Consider the following 16,847-nt stretch of genomic DNA (forward strand, 5'->3'; position numbering starts at 1 on the left):
CTTCTCTTCAAACTCCATCTTTCCTTCTTGACCTTCATTTGGCCTCTTCCCTTACCCTCAAGCTGTGGACGGAGGCCACAGAGCAAGATGGGTCACTAGTGTCCTCCATCCCCTGGCGACTGTGGTTCACATCAGTGGAGTACCAAAGGCAATAACCAAGTAACAGACACAAGAGTGTATGAAGAAGAAGAGATTCTGATAAGGCTTTCTGTGACAGTGTGGGCCAAGTCGGCTCTATATGGCTGGTATCACGTGAATTATGAGCAGCCTTAGGGGAGAAGTTCTCAGAAGGCTGAGCCTGGCTCTCTAGAGGCTCTGCGTGCTCACAGCCCACTCCAAGACCTCAGTTACAGCTTCGGCCCCCAATATCTCTCCCTCTGCCTGCTCACAGTTTTTGAAGTCTTCTTTCCTCCACATTTCTCTTGAGAGGTGGAGGAGGAAGATGAGCTTCAGGCCAGCTCAGACTCCCCTGGGATCCCAGCAGGATGCCTATCATTAACCTCCCACCTTCTAGGAAGCTCCTAAGATCTTCACATTTGGGGCAGTTCTCATTTCAGCTGTGCTTCAAATTGCTGGCTGGAGACGGCCTGTTGGAAGGTGGCTAAAAGCAAGTAGCAATCCTTCGGGCAGCCTGACCCTTCTCGACTATCAGACATCTTCAGGGATATTCTAGGAAATGTTGTTTGTTCTAGAGAAGGGAGGGAAACAATCCAATTGTCCAATAATGCTTGAATGGAAAATAAATGATGCTATATGCATGTGATCAAATAATATCAAACAGTCAAAAATCAAAGACCTAGATCTATATGGATTCACGTGGATAAATCTTGAAAACATAATATTGATTGCAAGAAAATAAGATAAAGAATGTTAGATTGTGATAACAGGTATGTAAGTATTTAAATATTTAAATCAATTCAACATATTGCTTCTATATAGAGAGATGCAAGAAAATAAACTTTATCCAAAGAACACATTATTTACATTTAATATGCTCATTTATCTAGGAGACCCAAAAGAACCCACAGATAAACTAGCAGGAACTAATAAGACGGTTCAACAAGGCACACACATACAAGATCAATAAATTTTAAAAGTCAATCAGGCTCCTCTACACTGGCGATAACAAATTAGAATCTGTAAAAGAAAAATAAGAAAAAAAGAAGATCTAAAAATTGTCACAAGAGCCATATAAATTATTTAGAGCTAAGCATACGTAGAAGGCAATATAACTAACAAACTGAGTACGAACAGATAAACTCCGCCCAACCCAAGGTTAGGAAAAGACTGTTGTTACTTTATGAGAACAGACCCTCTTCTTAAGGAGCAGATCAGTAAGTGAGAGTGAATCAAAGAAACACAGCATTTGAAAAGTCAGCTAGTCCAAGCCTCTTGATCGCACATACAGAAGCTGAAGCCCAGATAGGTTGAGTTACTTGCTAAAGGGCCCAAAGTCCTGACTCAAGGACTAGCATTTTTCACTCAGTCGCAAGACACAATCAAATGCAGTACCTTGGAAAGAGATGGGGAAAAAATGAAGAAATCAATTATATAGTTCCTCATCTTTAAGTACAGAAAGAGCCGTGACAAAATTACACGTATTGAGGGAAAATTGAAGTGCAGAGTTTAAAATGTCAATAATCCACAGGGAAACTGGAGACCATTTAAAATATTCATATTAAATCTCTCTAGAAAAGACTTTAAAAGATCTCCAATCAAAATGTGAATTTTATAATAGACATGGTATGATACAATTTATAATAGATATGGTATGAACCTTTCCCTTTCACGGGAAAGCTTCGGCTGGGAAAAAGGAATTGTTCTTGAAAATGGGGCCTGTGCTACTGCAGACACTGTGCTCAACCTAGGTCCACCGAATGCTCTGATGTCATCACTGAGGTCACAGAATTCCACTGTGTGCCTGGCAACCTTGCAAACATAACAGCCCTGGTGAGCACTAGGCAGTACTGCTGGTTCACTAAGTGGTACAAGTTTTTCAGCCATTTAGGAGACTTGACCATTTTTATTTGTATAGAATCATTTCAACGGATTGCCCAAGAGCCAAGAAGGGCCAACCTGTAGGGAAGAGGAGTTGGACATCTCTTGAGGCATCTTCTAAGGGAGACTTCTAGTTGGTACGATGGAACGGCGACAAAAGAGGAAACATCTGGAAAATGAAGAGTCCCAGGAAACTGCCGAGAACGGAGGAGGTATGTGGTGGGCAACTTGTCTGGGGCACATGGGTTTCTGCCAAACTGAAGCTTCTCTAGGAAGCGGGGGACTGAGAACTTGTCACCTGTGAAGCAGGGAGCGAGAGACCTTGTCTCACTGATGCTGCCATATCTATCCGGAGGGTCCCTGTGGTGTGAGACGGCACAGAAAGGCCAGATGCCCCCTGGGAGATGGGAGGTCAGCTCCGCTGGTCTGAGGACTCTCTCCTGGGGCAGCCGGGCCTGGAGCTTTGTCGGACTCACAGCAGGCTGCATCCTGCTTGCACAGACCTAGAGGTGCAGCTTTTCTCAGTCCCCGATTTCTCTCTTATTCTCTTGGATCTTTCCCTGGGGTCATGAGGTGGGGGATGTGAAGGATGCAAGGATGCTGAGAGAGACCCATGAGTTGCTTGGCCTCTTTTACCAAAGTGGAAAGAGAAGCCCCATGAGTTGAAGGCCCTGTTGAAAAATATCTTGACAAGTGGAATGTACTTTGAAAGAAGATTGTTTGTCTAGGGATGGTGTCATATTGAAAGCAAGGAGGATTTATTCCTTCAACAGGAAGAATTTCCCAAAGGAGATCAAGGGAAGGGAAGGGTTTTCCAGAGACTGAGACCGCGTGATCGGGGGTGAGAAATGTCCTCAGGGTCCTGCGGGGAGCTCTGAGAGCCACGGGCCACGTGGTGCCTGCGTGCATTAAATGTAGGCGAGTAGCCTGCCCTGGGAGAGGGGTGGTCACCCCAGAGCTCCAGCTAGAGGCCTCTGCCCCAGATTAGAGCCCAGTAGCTCCTACCAGGCCCAGGGCCCTGGAGATTGTAGGATGGGCCGTGGGAATGGAGCTGTAGACAGCAGGCAGATTTCCAGGCAGTGGCTGGGACAGGCTGGGGAAGGCAATGACTGCCCCTGACCATTCAGAATATTTTGCTCTATGTTCCTGTGTGTGTGTGGGTGTGTGAGTGTGTGTGTGTGTGTGTGTGTGTGTGTGTGTGTGGTAGTGCAGAGAAGAGCGAGATGAATGGGGTTAGAGTGCTTACCAGATATAAAGTCTGCGTGGTAAAGTTCTTGTCACCCTGCCTGGACCTGGCTGACACTCGGTGTACGTAAGAGTGTATACAGAATTCTTGTTAGGGGTGTTTTATGAGACAGTAACTCATACACCCATGTACACTCTGATACAGCAAAAATATCACACACCCCACATATAACTTCCTTAGTAAACCACACACAGCACATGGAGGTATATACACGCATCCCTCCTATACTACGTTCTCATACAACCCACCTGTATCACAATCCTCTCCTCCAACTCAAACGCTGGAGATGAGATATGTATATAGACACACACACTATATATATAGCACACACACACACACACACACACACTAAATATACATGTATCTCCTCAACTCTTGCACAACACAGCTAACTTCAGCCATCTCTAAATACCTCTATAAGAACCAGTCACGTGTCATACACACCACACTTATAACACATTCTTGAGTAATGCCAGACCCGCTTTGTACAAACCACAATAAACCACAGTCTCAGTAACCCATGTCAGGATTGCCAGAGAAAATATGGGCTATCCAGTTCAATTTGAATTCCAGATAAACAACAAGTAATTTTTCAGTATCCGTATGTCCCACATATTGTATGGGCCATACGTACACTAAAACTAAGTCAGGCCAAATACTGCATCGGAATACTTACACTAAAATATTATTCTGGGTTTATCTGAAACTGAAATTTAACTGGGTGCCTTGTATTCTTGTTCGCTAAGTCTGGCAACCCTTATATACTTACCACCAGCTGATGTATTATATATTTATTGTAGTTTTGTTTAGTGTGTGTCTTCCCCTACTAGAATGTGCAGCGTTACCAAAGACTACAACAATGGAAGAGTGCCGGATACACAGGAGTAGCTGCTTAATGAATCTTGGTGAATGAATGAATGAACACGCACCATAAATACAAGCCACACCATGTAATGAGGAAAAGTTACATGTCCCAGAATTCCTGACTTGTGAACAGAAACCATGCACACAAAGGCCACAGACACAGATAGACACGTCTGCACTGTGCTCCCCATGCCAACCCCACACTTACCACAGACTTAACTGATACACATCACTCACTCTTCCCACACACTCACAGTCACCACCGAGGCCTACATTACCAACTAGACAGTGAGAGAATAAGTATTGATTGGAATTAAATCCTGGAGGATCCACTGGGAACCACACTCTCAACTGTGTGTATTCACTGCACCTGACACGTGTCACACACTCAGTAAATATTTGTGGACAGAGGACTGATGAACCCACCCTGAGCCTTTCATTCCTCCCTCAGGACTCTCGAAGTCACAAGAGGATCCCCCTCGGCTTGGATCCACTGTGGTGGCCCAAGGCTGCAGCCAAGGGGCAGGGGAGGTCTCCTCTCCACCTAAACACTTCTCCTGTGCTTCTTCTCCGTGCAAGCTCATCTATGCCGGTAAGGGCGCGGGGCTCCTCAGGTGAGGGGGTGCTTGGCTGTGAGGCAGGAGGCACACAGATCCCAGGGAGGCTGAGAGGAATCCCAGGGTCATCAGAGGTGATGAGGGCTCTGTGGAGGAGCCTGGGCAGGATGGCTGAGCTGTTATGAGGGCGTGGATCCCAGCTGAGTCAGTGGTGGGGGGCGGGTGTGAATCCTGGTACTACCATGGTGGGGAAGTCAAGGAGCAGGGGCCGGAAAGGTCTGGACTTGAGGTGGAGGGAAGAGGGACCAGATTAAGCATCTTCAGAGGAAAATGTAGGGTTTCTCTTTGCCTTTGCTTCCAGAGAAGGACAGAGTTCTGCATCAGAGTCCTGCAGCCTGAGAGCAGCACCATCCAGCTCAGGTCCACACAGCTCACACACACATGCGCCCTCCAGGCACAGCCCTTCTCAGTGCACACATGAACCCCAAGCACGTGATCCACAGTACTCTCCTCCTGCACCATCGCCCCATTCCACAAGGAATGCACCACCGATATTCCCAAACTCACACTCCTCGTCATACACGCATCCATCCGCATCCCTCACATACCACAGTCCTCACCACTGTACTCCACACCCGTGTGTACAGACACCGCTCCAGTATCCCCCAACACGCAGAAAAAAGCCCACAGATGACACCAGATACACCACTGCCTACAACGGCCAACAGACACCAAGCTCACGACATAGCTACGTCATGCAAATGTCCCACTCTCGTCTACCACACCTTCTCCCTCAGCTTCTGGCATGGCCCATGCATGTTATTATGTTTTTAATTTCCTTTTTCAGGAATCCGGAGATCACATCGAGACACTGCCCAGCCTACCGCACCCCTAGCCCAGGTTCAGGAAAAAGGGGAGACCGCTCCCCCATCACACTGTGTCTCCTCCTCACTCTCTTCACCCTGTAAGAACGATCTGCACACAGACAAAGAGGAAAGGGGCATGAAAATATCCTACATGCAGGTACAAGTGAACAAGGGTGTAGCTGTCTCCTGGAAGACAAACAAACCCTTGGAGTTGCCTGAAAAGCAGCTGAGGATAGAAGTGACCCTTCCTGAGGATGCGTGCACAGTAGGCACTTACCCCTCTGATGTGTCCACCGAAAACCTCCTGTCTGACAGTGAGCCCACTGGGGAGGAGAAAGAGTATGAGGAAACGGCAGAGCCAGGCAGCCCATCAGGGTCACCTGCCGTCGAGGAGACACCCAGGGCCAAGACACCGGACTGGATGGTGACCATGGAGACCGGCTTCAGGTGCATGGCCTGCTGCCGGGTCTTCCCCACCTTGGAGGTCCTCCAGCAGCACGTGAAGGGCGGCGTCCTGGAGGGCTTCAGCTGCCGTATCTTTCATCTCAACATGGCCCAGTGGATGGGCAATGTGGAATCCGAAATCACCCCGAGGAGGAGGACAAGGAGGACGAGGAGGACGAGGAGGAGGAGGAAGAGAAGCAAGAAGGCCCCAGCCCAAAGAGACCCCATAGGCCGGCTCTTTCCTCTTTTTTTTTTTTTTTTTTTTTGTTTTTTTGCGGTACGCGGGCTTCTCACTGCTGTGGCCTCTCCCGTTGCGGAGCACAGGCTCCGGATGCGCAGGCTCAGCGGCCATGGCTCACGGGCCCAGCCGCTCCGCGGCATGTGGGATCCTCCCAGACCGGGGCACGAACCCGCGTCCCCTGCATCGGCAGGCGGACTCGCAACCACTGCGCCACCAGGGAAGGCCTCTTTCCTCTCTTTTGATTTCAACATAGCAACTGAGATTCATGGGACAGAAGATCCTGGAGACGGTGTGGTCTTGGAAGAGGTAAGGCTTGAGGCTGGCAGTCTTCTGAGCCTATGTCACGAGGGCCCAGAGGAGTCTAAGGGAAGGAGCTGCACACATGTGCTGGTTGACCTAATGGCTCTGAAGTTGCATCAACTTGGGACACACCCAGCACTTCCAAAGGAATTGAGCTCTGTTGACGTAAACAAGAAGGTGGAGCCTTTTCCTAGGAGTTTTCTCAGGGTCTGCACGATGGAACTCAACTCTTAGAGGACCTACCACCAGCAGCTCCTTGTCGGGAGAGAGAGCCAGGAGTGGTCTGAAGAGAGGACAGGGGCCCTTGCAGGACCAGAACTTTGAGATCTGAGAGCCTTGGGCCTGAGCTGAGATCTCACCCGGACCACTGGACCTAGCCTTCTGTGACAAAGGGGAATATGAAAGAGAGTCACGTGGAAATGAGGTTCCCCGAGATATGGAAGTGTTCCAGAACCTTCGTTGCGTGGTAGTTGATCTGGAGCCAAGCTCACTGTGGTGTGTGTGGCTCTGAGCATTAAGGCAACACTGGAGGGTAACCCTGACCAGCAGAGCTTGGAGTGCTTCTTGTCTCTTCCTGTTCTACCTCAGTTGTTTTATCCCTTCCAGGGAGAAGAAAGCACCCTCGGGATAGTTGGTAGTAAACCAGGGTATATCCTCCCTCAAGGGGACACGGTCTGCCCTTCATTCAAGATGCTCTGGAAATGGGAACTGACTCATGTTATCGAATTGGCTGAGGGAGCACAACTCCCATGTTGATTCCGGTCAGACATGTTCATCAGACCTAGAGCTTTTCTCCTGATTCAAATCAAGTAGGGTATTAGTAGACTTCCCATTTATTTCAGCCCTAGAGATAGCACATGAGCAAATATAAAAAATCTCTGTGTATCAAAGCATTCTAATGAGCCCTTTCATTTTGCTGTTCATTGTGAAAAACACGCTCACTTTATCTCTGCCAATGAAGTGTTTCCAATTGACCCATGATGCCCCACGATCCCATTAGCCTCACTGAATTTAGGGAGCCCATTATGATGACATAGTTTCCCTCTCATTCCTGGCCTGCAGAGAAGAGCAGCTACAGAGCATTCCAAGACTGCTAATGCTCCCCTCACAAATACGTTTCTTAAACCTCTGGCAAAGGAAGTGTCCTCTGAGCCCTCCCAGGGCACATAGGGGGTTTGGGTGAGCAGATCTTATGTGATAAATCCACTCCAGTGGTCTGGCATTCCTATGCCTTTGTAAACCTTCTACAGTGGTGGTTCTCAGCTGGGGACACTTTTGGTCCCCCCTCCCAGGAAATATGTGGCAGTGTCTTGAGACATTTTTTTTTTTTTTTTGTGGTACGCGGGCCTCTCACTGTTGTGGCCTCTCCTGTTGTGGAGCACAAGCTCCGGATGCACAGGCTCAGTGGCCGTGGCTCACGGGCCTAGCTGCTCCACGGCATGTGGGATCTTCCCGGGCCCTGGCACGGACCCATGTCCCCTGCATCGGCAGGCGGACTCTCAACCACTGCGCCACCAGGGATGCCCCTTGAGACTTTTTTCTTTAAGGAGCTGTGTTATGAATGAGCCCCACATGGCTGGTGCACACGGATGTATCAAGGCACTTTTTTTTTTTTTTGGTACGCGGGCCTCTCACTGTTGTGGTCTCTCCCATTGCGGAGCACAGGCTCCGGACGCGCAGGCTCAGCGGCCATGGCTCACGGGCCCAGCTGCCCCGCGGCATGTGGGATCTTCCCGGACCGGGGCACAAACCCGTGTCCCCTGCATCGGCAGGCGGACTCTCCATCACTGCGCCACCAGGGAAGCCCTCAAGGCACTTTTTATTGTTACAACTAGGGTGGCAGGGAAGAGTATGTGCCACTGGCCCATCTTACATTGCACAGGACAGCTCCCAACAACAAAGAGCTATCCAGTTCAAAATGTCAGTCATGCCAACGTCAAGAAATTTTGCTACAACATACTTAGAAAGTCCTGGCATTTTGACTTTAGCATACGCTAACTTTGGGTACAGGTTTCAGTCATTTGAGCAAACTGTTGAAGGCATTCCCAGGTAGCCAAGCTAACACGCTGAGTCTGGAATGGGTGTTGAATGCACTCGTATCAACAAATCCAGCCTAACCCAATATTACATTACTCCCACCTGCTTCAATACCTACAAAATCCACACACATTATTTCTCAGGTTTCTATTGATATAAATTATACAATTCCTTATTTTAGCAGAGAGTGTCTCCTCATGGTCATCCTTTATACCCGGTGGGTACCCACCCCTTCCCTGCTCCCGTCCCCATTTCAAGGACTCTAGTCTGATTACTAGGTCTGGAAAAACGAGAGGTAGTGGAGGCAAGTCTTGAGGATCCACAGACCCCTGCAAGGAAACTATCTCAGAGTAGAGGCAGACTTCCTTCTAATAGCACAGCAGGCTCAACTAAGAGGTCACAGGTCAGAGGTCACAGGCCTCAGCTTTGTTGGAATCTGCCCATGTATTTCCACCTCAAATTTCTAGGATTCTACTCCTTCCCACTGATGCCCTAGGACATAAGAGAATCTACAAGGTTGTGAATCAATGTGTTGTCATTCAGCCACTGACTGAATTTGACTTTGGATCCCCTTAAAAAAATAAATAAATAAAAAGGAAGGAAAGAAAGATAGAAATGCTGATTATAACAAGTCACCCAAAGTGTTGCTATGTAGCCAAGCTCAAAGCTAAGACAGAAAATCCCCAACGGTAAAAACAGATTTCGAGCTCAAGCTATCAACTGGGAGTTGAAACTGAAGGCCCTACAAAGGCCAATGGAACTGGATACAAAGCTAAAGATTTAGTCTTTAGCATAGGTGGGAGTCAAGGTTAGAGGAAGCCATGCACTGGGAGTGAGTTGTGAACTACTCAACACTAAGAATGGAAGAGCAGCTCTTTCACTGAATGTGAAGAAAGAAACAGGTAGTCCCTAGTTGCTACCACTGTCTTTGAACCAAACTAAAGAACAAGGTCAACCAGAAGGGCAGATATGAGAATCAAAAAGGAAACCTCTCTGGAATCCTCACTGAACCAAGTCTAAGTTCTGCTCTACTTGTGGTCTTTCACTTACAGAGACAAACCTTTTGGGCTTACCACAGGGGATCAACAGACTTTTTCTCTCAAGGGCCAGAAAGTAAATATTTTAGGTTTTGTGGGCCATCAGTGCTCGTCACAACCACTGAACACTGTCAGCACAATGGGAAACACTCAAAGATGGTAAATAAATGGATGGGCCAATAAAGAGCTTTTATGTTCCAATAAAGCTTTAAAGGCAATGAGCCAGGTTGGGCTCACAGGAGGTAGTTTTCCAGCCCTTGACTTAACTCACTAAACTACAAATTACCTTGAGAGTTGGTGGTTTGATAGCTACCAAACCAAACCAAACAAGAAAGCCCTAGGATTTCTGACATCTAATGCAATGCAATTTGAGGTAGCATGGACTTTACATACACATGTGAAGGTGTGGTCTAGGAAACCAATCTTGGAAACCTGCCTCTCACATTAAATACATCTTTTGCTGAGTAAAGCCCTTTAACCAAGTAAGTGTTAAACATCAGTGAAATGACTAAGAAGTAGGAAATGGTATGCAAACCTCCTCCTTAGCAACTTGTTCCCATCATTCTAGGTTTCTTCCCTATGCACATTTTTCCTTAGGGAATCGTTGATAAATTTTACCTCTAAAACTTACCTATTTCCACTCTCTATCTTCAGGATTTGCCCAATCACTGTTACTTTGTAAACAATTTTAAAAAGTTTTTTGGGGGGTAAGTTCCTTTTTCCCCACAGCTAATGGTTCTCTGTGTCATAGTGTCTGGAACGACCCAGCTACTTCTCCAGTCAGACCAAGCACTTGAAAGGACAAGCCGGTACCCCGAGCTATCCATCCATTCACCCAGTAAGGAAGCCTGATGAGGAGAACTAGGATGTGTAAATTTCTACTGTTGGAATTAAAACAGAATATTCTGGGCTGCATGGATTTATCCTAAACTTCAAATGCATTAATTATAAATAGACCGTTACACTGACTACTATTCTGTATCTTTGAATAACCATATACATTTTTTCTTTTTATAACTGATTTCTAGAGGTCTATTCCTTAATTTTGGCCATATATATGTAGACCTCATGATGATAGGATTTCTTACTGTGAGGGATTAATATGTTCTTAGTAATTTTTAATATTATATTTTACATTATTTTACTACCTATGTTACTATAAAAGTAACAGTATTTTACTGGAAAATTGATGCTCAATGAAAAATTTAAAATATGGAAGTTACATGTGGAAAAAATCCCTGAAAACCTTGCCACTGTTTACATAAGGGTGAATATCCCTTTACAGATGATAGGATGCATTAACACACACACATACATGTTTGATTAAGGTATGTGATGTACCTACCTAAAATACATTAAACTGTTACATGCTTCTGTCATTAAGTTTAAGCCATCATTTTAACAGACCTGTTATTACATAACTATCTTAAAATATAAAGACATTCCTATTGAATATTTCACTTTTACAAAATTTAGTAACATTGACATGCTACTCACCTTTTCTATTTGAATTTCCTAATTATAAGGTCCTATTCTGTGATTTCTATATCAAAGGGACGCACGTTCTGTTTTGATATGTACTCAGCAACTTCACTTTGAAAATCAATTTTTCAATCCACCGCTAGGAAAAAGTGTGCAAGTCAGTCATTGAATAAATATGTTTGATGAAATTACCAGATTTCAACAAATAATTTTTTTCTTTTTATCTCAGGCCAGAGAGGAGTAAGGAGATAGAGAACTTGACAAAAGTAATCTACTTCAAACAGCCTCTTTTCTCTACTTAAGAAGTCTTGATGAAAGTAATGCTAAAACCCTTGGGAGACAATCACATCAAAACCTAGACGGAAATGTGGTGAATAAGAAACCAACGATCAGTTCATTTACTAAGAAATGTTTGTCCTCTGTCACTGTCATTAGTAACTCTTTCTGACACTTAAACCTCTGCCTTGACATTCCTGAAAAAAGGGTCAACAGTATGCTTTCTGTATTGCAAGATGAACAATCCATTTTCAGTAAGTCTATACTGTCACAAAAGATAACTAAATTTGTACTGTATAAGATTCACAGAATATTAGATAGACAAAGTCCAAGATAAGATCCAACTTGAAGCGAGGCTGGGGGGAGACAAATGGAGCTCATCATAACAGGACGATGCCACATTAATATTACAAATTGCAATACTGAGTGGTTTTCTAACACTTCAAATTTTTGTCTCCCTGAATTACTTTTAAGGCCAGATTTAGGTTAACTGCTCTGAATACAAATTTTTATGAAATTTTGGAGGGGATTGCAACATAATTTTCAAAAAGTTTTTCCTCATTCATTAACTGAACAAATATCGAGCACCTACAAAGTAGCTGACAATGTTCAGACTGTAGATTCAGAACAAACGTCGCTGCATTCGTGGAATTTACGTTGTAATGGGCATACATTTTGGCATGTTCATCATACTTTTGTACAAGGCCTGCTAAAACTCACACTAAGGCTTCTCCCCTAATATTTAATAGAGGTCAAAGTTCCAACTTACTACACCATTTACCAGAGTTCTCTGCCGTGTGGCCTCCTGACTACTGGGACATGTTGAGCTATGACTGAAACACCGACTTTAATGAAACAAATGATTTTTTTTTTCTTTTGAACTTGATGACTGGAAGAATTCACATGACACCTGAGTTGTTTTTGTTTTTGTTTTACTCATTTTATGGAACTTTTCTCGTGTGTGGGCTCTCTGATGGTCTTACCACTCCTCTCACTTTTATAGGATTTATCAGCAGCATGGATTCTGTGATGAACTGTTAGACTGGAGCGCCAACTGAAGCTCTTACCACAGGTCTCACACTTGTAAGGCTTCTCCCCTGTGTGCACTCTTTGATGAGACTGTAGCTGTGAAGGCCGACTGAAGACCTTACTGCATCTGTCACATCTGTACGGCTTCTCTCCAGTGTGGACGCTTTGATGAAGCTGAAGACTTGAGGCCTGAATGAAGTGCTTCCCACACTCCCCACACTTATATGGTTTCTCTCCTGTGTGGACCCTCTGATGCATGTCGAGGTTCAGGCTCCACTTGAAGCCCTTCCCACACTCCTCACATTTGTATGGCTTTTCTCCAGTGTGGACTTTTTGATGGGCTTGAAGGTGTGAACTCCGACCAAAGCTCTTCCCACACTCTTCACATTTGAATGGTTTTTCTCTGCTGTGGACTCTCTCATGGGCCAGAAGATTTGAGGCCTGCCTGAAGACTTTCCCACACTCCTCACAATTATACGGTTTCTCTCCGGTGTGGATTCTGCAATGAATTTTAAGATCTGCTCTACGACTGAATCCCTTCCCACACTCTTCACATTTGTATGGTTTCTCACCGGTATGGATCAGCTGGTGGATCTGAAGTCGTGAACTCTGATTGAAGCCCTGCCCACACTCCTCACACTTGTAAGGTTTCTCTACACTGTGGGCCTTCTGATGGATTTGAAGATATGAACTCTGACGGAAGCCCTTCCCACATACCTCACATTTATAGGGCTTCTCCCCTGTGTGGACAACCAGATGAACTTGATAATGGGAGTTCCTCCTGAAGCTCTTCCCACACTCATTACATGTGTATGGTTTCTCTCCTGTATGGACTCTTTGATGTGCCTGAAGGTTTGAACTCAGAGTAAAGCCTTTACCACACACATTACGTATGTATGATTTCTCTCCAGTGTGGACTCCCTGATGGGCCTGAAGACTTGAAGGCCGACTAAAGCCTTTCCCACATTCCTCACATTTGTAGGGTTTTTCTCCTGTGTGGACCCTCTGATGAATGCATAGATTTGAGCTAGAAATGAAACCCTTCCCACACTCCTCACATTTGTACGGTTTCTCTCCCGTATGGACTCTCTGATGGGACTGAAGGTGTGAATTCCGACTGAAGCTCTTATCACATGTGTCACATTTGAATGGTTTCTCCCCAGTGTGGACTCTCTGATGGTCCTGAAGGTGAGAGGCCTGACTGAAGGCCCTCCCACACTCCTCACAATTATAAGGTTTCTCTCCCGTGTGGACTTTACAATGAATAGTTAAGTGCTGACCTACGGCTGAAGCCTTTCCCACATTCCCCACATTTGAATGGTTTCTCTACAGTGTGGACTTTCTGAGGAGTCTGCAGCTGTGAGCTCTGACTGAACTCCTTGCCACACTCATCACACTCACTATGTTTTCCTCCCGCGTGAACTCTCTGATGAATATGAAGAACCGAGCTGTAACGGAAGCCTTTTCCACACTCACTGCACGTATGAGACTTCTCTTTTGAGTGCAATTGCTGGTGAAGATCAAAGGTGGAGAGGTCGGTGAAGGTTTCTTTACGTTCATTACACTGGTAAGGTTTTTGTCCTGTGTGAATCATGCTATTCAGATCCAGTGTTGAAACCCTCGTGCTATCTTTTCTATAATCACTGTAGCCGTAAGATTTTTGACCCTTGTGTACTCCATGAGCATCAAGGTGGTGTGAAATCCAACTGATGGTGTCAACATCCTCTTTACACTGACACAGTTTATTTTTCATGGAAATTTGCTGGTGTCTATTCTGATCATTCTGTGACTCAGCCAATGAAGTTTTCCTCCAAGAATCCTGGGCTCTCAAAGTTGCAAGCCTTGCATTTCCAGTACTACTGGGATCACCTGCTTTATCATTTCATATACGGTTCTCACCTTCAGAAATTTGAATAGAGTCCTGCCCCAATCTGGCAGGGGGAATCACCTTGTTTGTGGAACTGACAACTATTTATCATGGAGTCTTGGCATCTGGTTAAGTCATTTGCAATTTGTTGCCAGATTTGCCAGCAGGCAAGCTCTTCACGTGATCCTCTGTCTTGAACGGCCCTCAACTCACTTTGATTGTTTTCTTCTAGAAGGACAGAGAATTCAGAGATGTGGACACGTGAAAGCTTTGTTCAAAGATTCAAGATTTTACACTTAAGACACAGTGTGAGACTTTAATGAGCCTCAGGATGGTTCAGCTTATCTTTCGCACGACAAATGAAGTTCTCTGGTTTATATACTAACAGAAACCAAGAGATGGTCTGTTAAACTCCCAAATACTTAGCATTAATGAAACCCATTTAAAACCAAATGACTACTCTGACATACTATTTAAATCATCTTTCAAAAATTACATGTCATTCCTACCATAACACAGTATCAATAAAGACAAGCATTTTGCTGTGCTCACAGCTTTAACAGTGCCTAGCAGTTAGTCAGGGCTCAAGAAATGCATGCACAGGTGAACTCAGTTTGATTTCTAGGATTCTCTACAATTCTGAATCCCAGGTTAAGTTTGAACCAAGTCAGAGAAGCGAAACAGCTTTTACAAGTCAGGTATCAGATACAGGAAAAGGACTGGAAAGTACAGTTTTGCTTAAGTTGAAAGGCTGCACCCGAGGCGGCAGCACACCAAGGGGGTTAGTGCTGAGGAGGATATGAAAGGGGCTAAAAACCGGGACTGCCCCGGTGGCACAGTGGTTAATAATCTGCCTGCCAGTGCAGGGGACACAGGTTCGAGCCCTGGTCCGGGAAGATCCCACATGCCGCAGAGCAACTAAGCCCGTGAGCCACAACTACTGAGCCCACGTGCCACAACTACTGAAGCCCACGTTCCTAGAGACCGTGCTCTGAAACAAGAGAAGCCACTGCAATGAGAAGCCTGCGCACCACAACCAAGAGCTGCTCCCACTCACCACAACTAGAGAAAAGCCCATATGCAGCAACGAAGACCCAATGCAACCAACAATTAATTAATTTTTAAAAAGGGTCTAAGAATCAGTGGGGTTAAAAAAAAGCATGAAGACCTATGCACTGGATCCTTCTCAGGCATTTGTGCTGCCTAATATGTTCCTCCACTCCCCCTGCCAAGCAGGAGTCAAAATTTAGAGGCTAGGGAAGAATGCTGTCTCTTTAAAAACAGCATGGAAAATTTTTGGACACAGATACATTGGTCTTTAACAAGAATGAGTTCCAAAGTGAAGAATGGGCTTTATGAGTGAGCTGGGAATAAATTCCATAGCCTGTGATAAGTATTGAGAAGAAACAGACTAGAAACTATTAAAGAATGATCAAAGCACTCAAGGTGACATTATCTAAAATGCCTTCTACAAGGTACATACAAATGCACACACACACACACACAAAATGTTTGTAGAGCTAACAAAGATCGATTTCTTATTAGTGAGGTGGGCTTTGGAGGAGGCAAATGGGACGCAGCGGGGCAAATCTTTTAAGGGAAAGGCTAACTCACCAGCTGGCTGTTTTCTGAGACCTGTTCTCCCCTGGTATAAGGGATAAGGAAATAGAAATTTCTTTCCTTCTATGGGAGGGTTACCTAAGAAGTAGACATAAGAATCCTCATTCCAAACACTATTTCCTCCCCAAATGAATTTGCTCTGCTACTGAGAGCTCAAGGAAAGTCACAGGGAAAGCATTTTACTCAGTTTGGTTATAATTACAGGTTCTATACATATTTTTTGTGCAAGTTGATGAGGGCCAACTTGTACAGAAAGGCAAACACACACATACACACATCATGGGCACCTGAGAAGTTAGAATTAGGCTAGGAATTCATTTGAAGACAAAAAAACATTTAGCAATATCCCTTATTCACTCGGATTTGTTCACCGCCTACTAGCTATTTTCATGGAAGGCTAATTTCTCTATCCATTAACTCATTCGTTTATTCAAGAAATATTTAAGAGTTCCTGTCATGTACCAAGACTATGCTAAGCACTGAGGCTAGTGAGCAATAAACATATAACAGCCCGAATTCCTCCTGCACTCCTGGATTACCCTCCAGTGGAAGACAGAGAGGTGAGAAACAGGTGAACAAAATGTACATGAGTGAAACGCTTAGAGACAAAACAAGGCAGGGCAGAGAGAGTAAGAAAGAGAGGACTGTATTTTCCATAGGGTGGTCAGAGGACAGCCACCTCCTCATCTTTAAGGTGACTGACTGAAAGAAGTAGAGGCCTAAAAGATTACAGGTGAAAGAGTATTCCAGGCAGAGAGAAGGACCAGGAAAAGGCTCTGTGGCAGAAGCATCCTTTGCAGGTCTGGAAAAGATAGGGTAAGAGGGAGGAGAGGTGGTGTATTCAGGGAGGTGGTGGAGAACGAACAGCAGCCCACAGAAAGCTCTAGAAGCCACTTTAAGTGGTTTTTATTCTAAGTAAAAGAAGCCACAAGAGAATTTTGAAACAAGAACATAACCTGACTTAAAGTTACAAAAGATCACTT

At 45.2% G+C, this 16,847-nt stretch overlaps 1 protein-coding gene across 1 annotated transcript in view; it reads left to right on the forward strand.

Annotated features, from left to right (window-relative positions):
- Positions 1-2,140: 2,140 nt before the first annotated feature.
- LOC309811228 (protein FAM170A-like) overlaps positions 2,141-16,847 on the forward strand; it is a gene marked incomplete at both ends in the record, with an annotated part of 87,882 nt that continues 73,175 nt past the window's right edge. The window contains 3 exons of the mRNA XM_082633814.1: positions 2,141-2,210; positions 4,560-4,700; positions 5,513-6,027. Coding sequence (XP_082489940.1) covers positions 2,141-2,210; positions 4,560-4,700; positions 5,513-6,027 — 726 coding nt within the window. The remainder of the gene's footprint in view (positions 2,211-4,559; positions 4,701-5,512; positions 6,028-16,847) is intronic.

The sequence above is a fragment of the Mesoplodon mirus genome (assembly GCF_964341445.2).
Source record: "Mesoplodon mirus genome assembly, chromosome: 10".
NCBI classification, from domain to species: Eukaryota; Metazoa; Chordata; class Mammalia; order Artiodactyla; family Ziphiidae; genus Mesoplodon; species Mesoplodon mirus.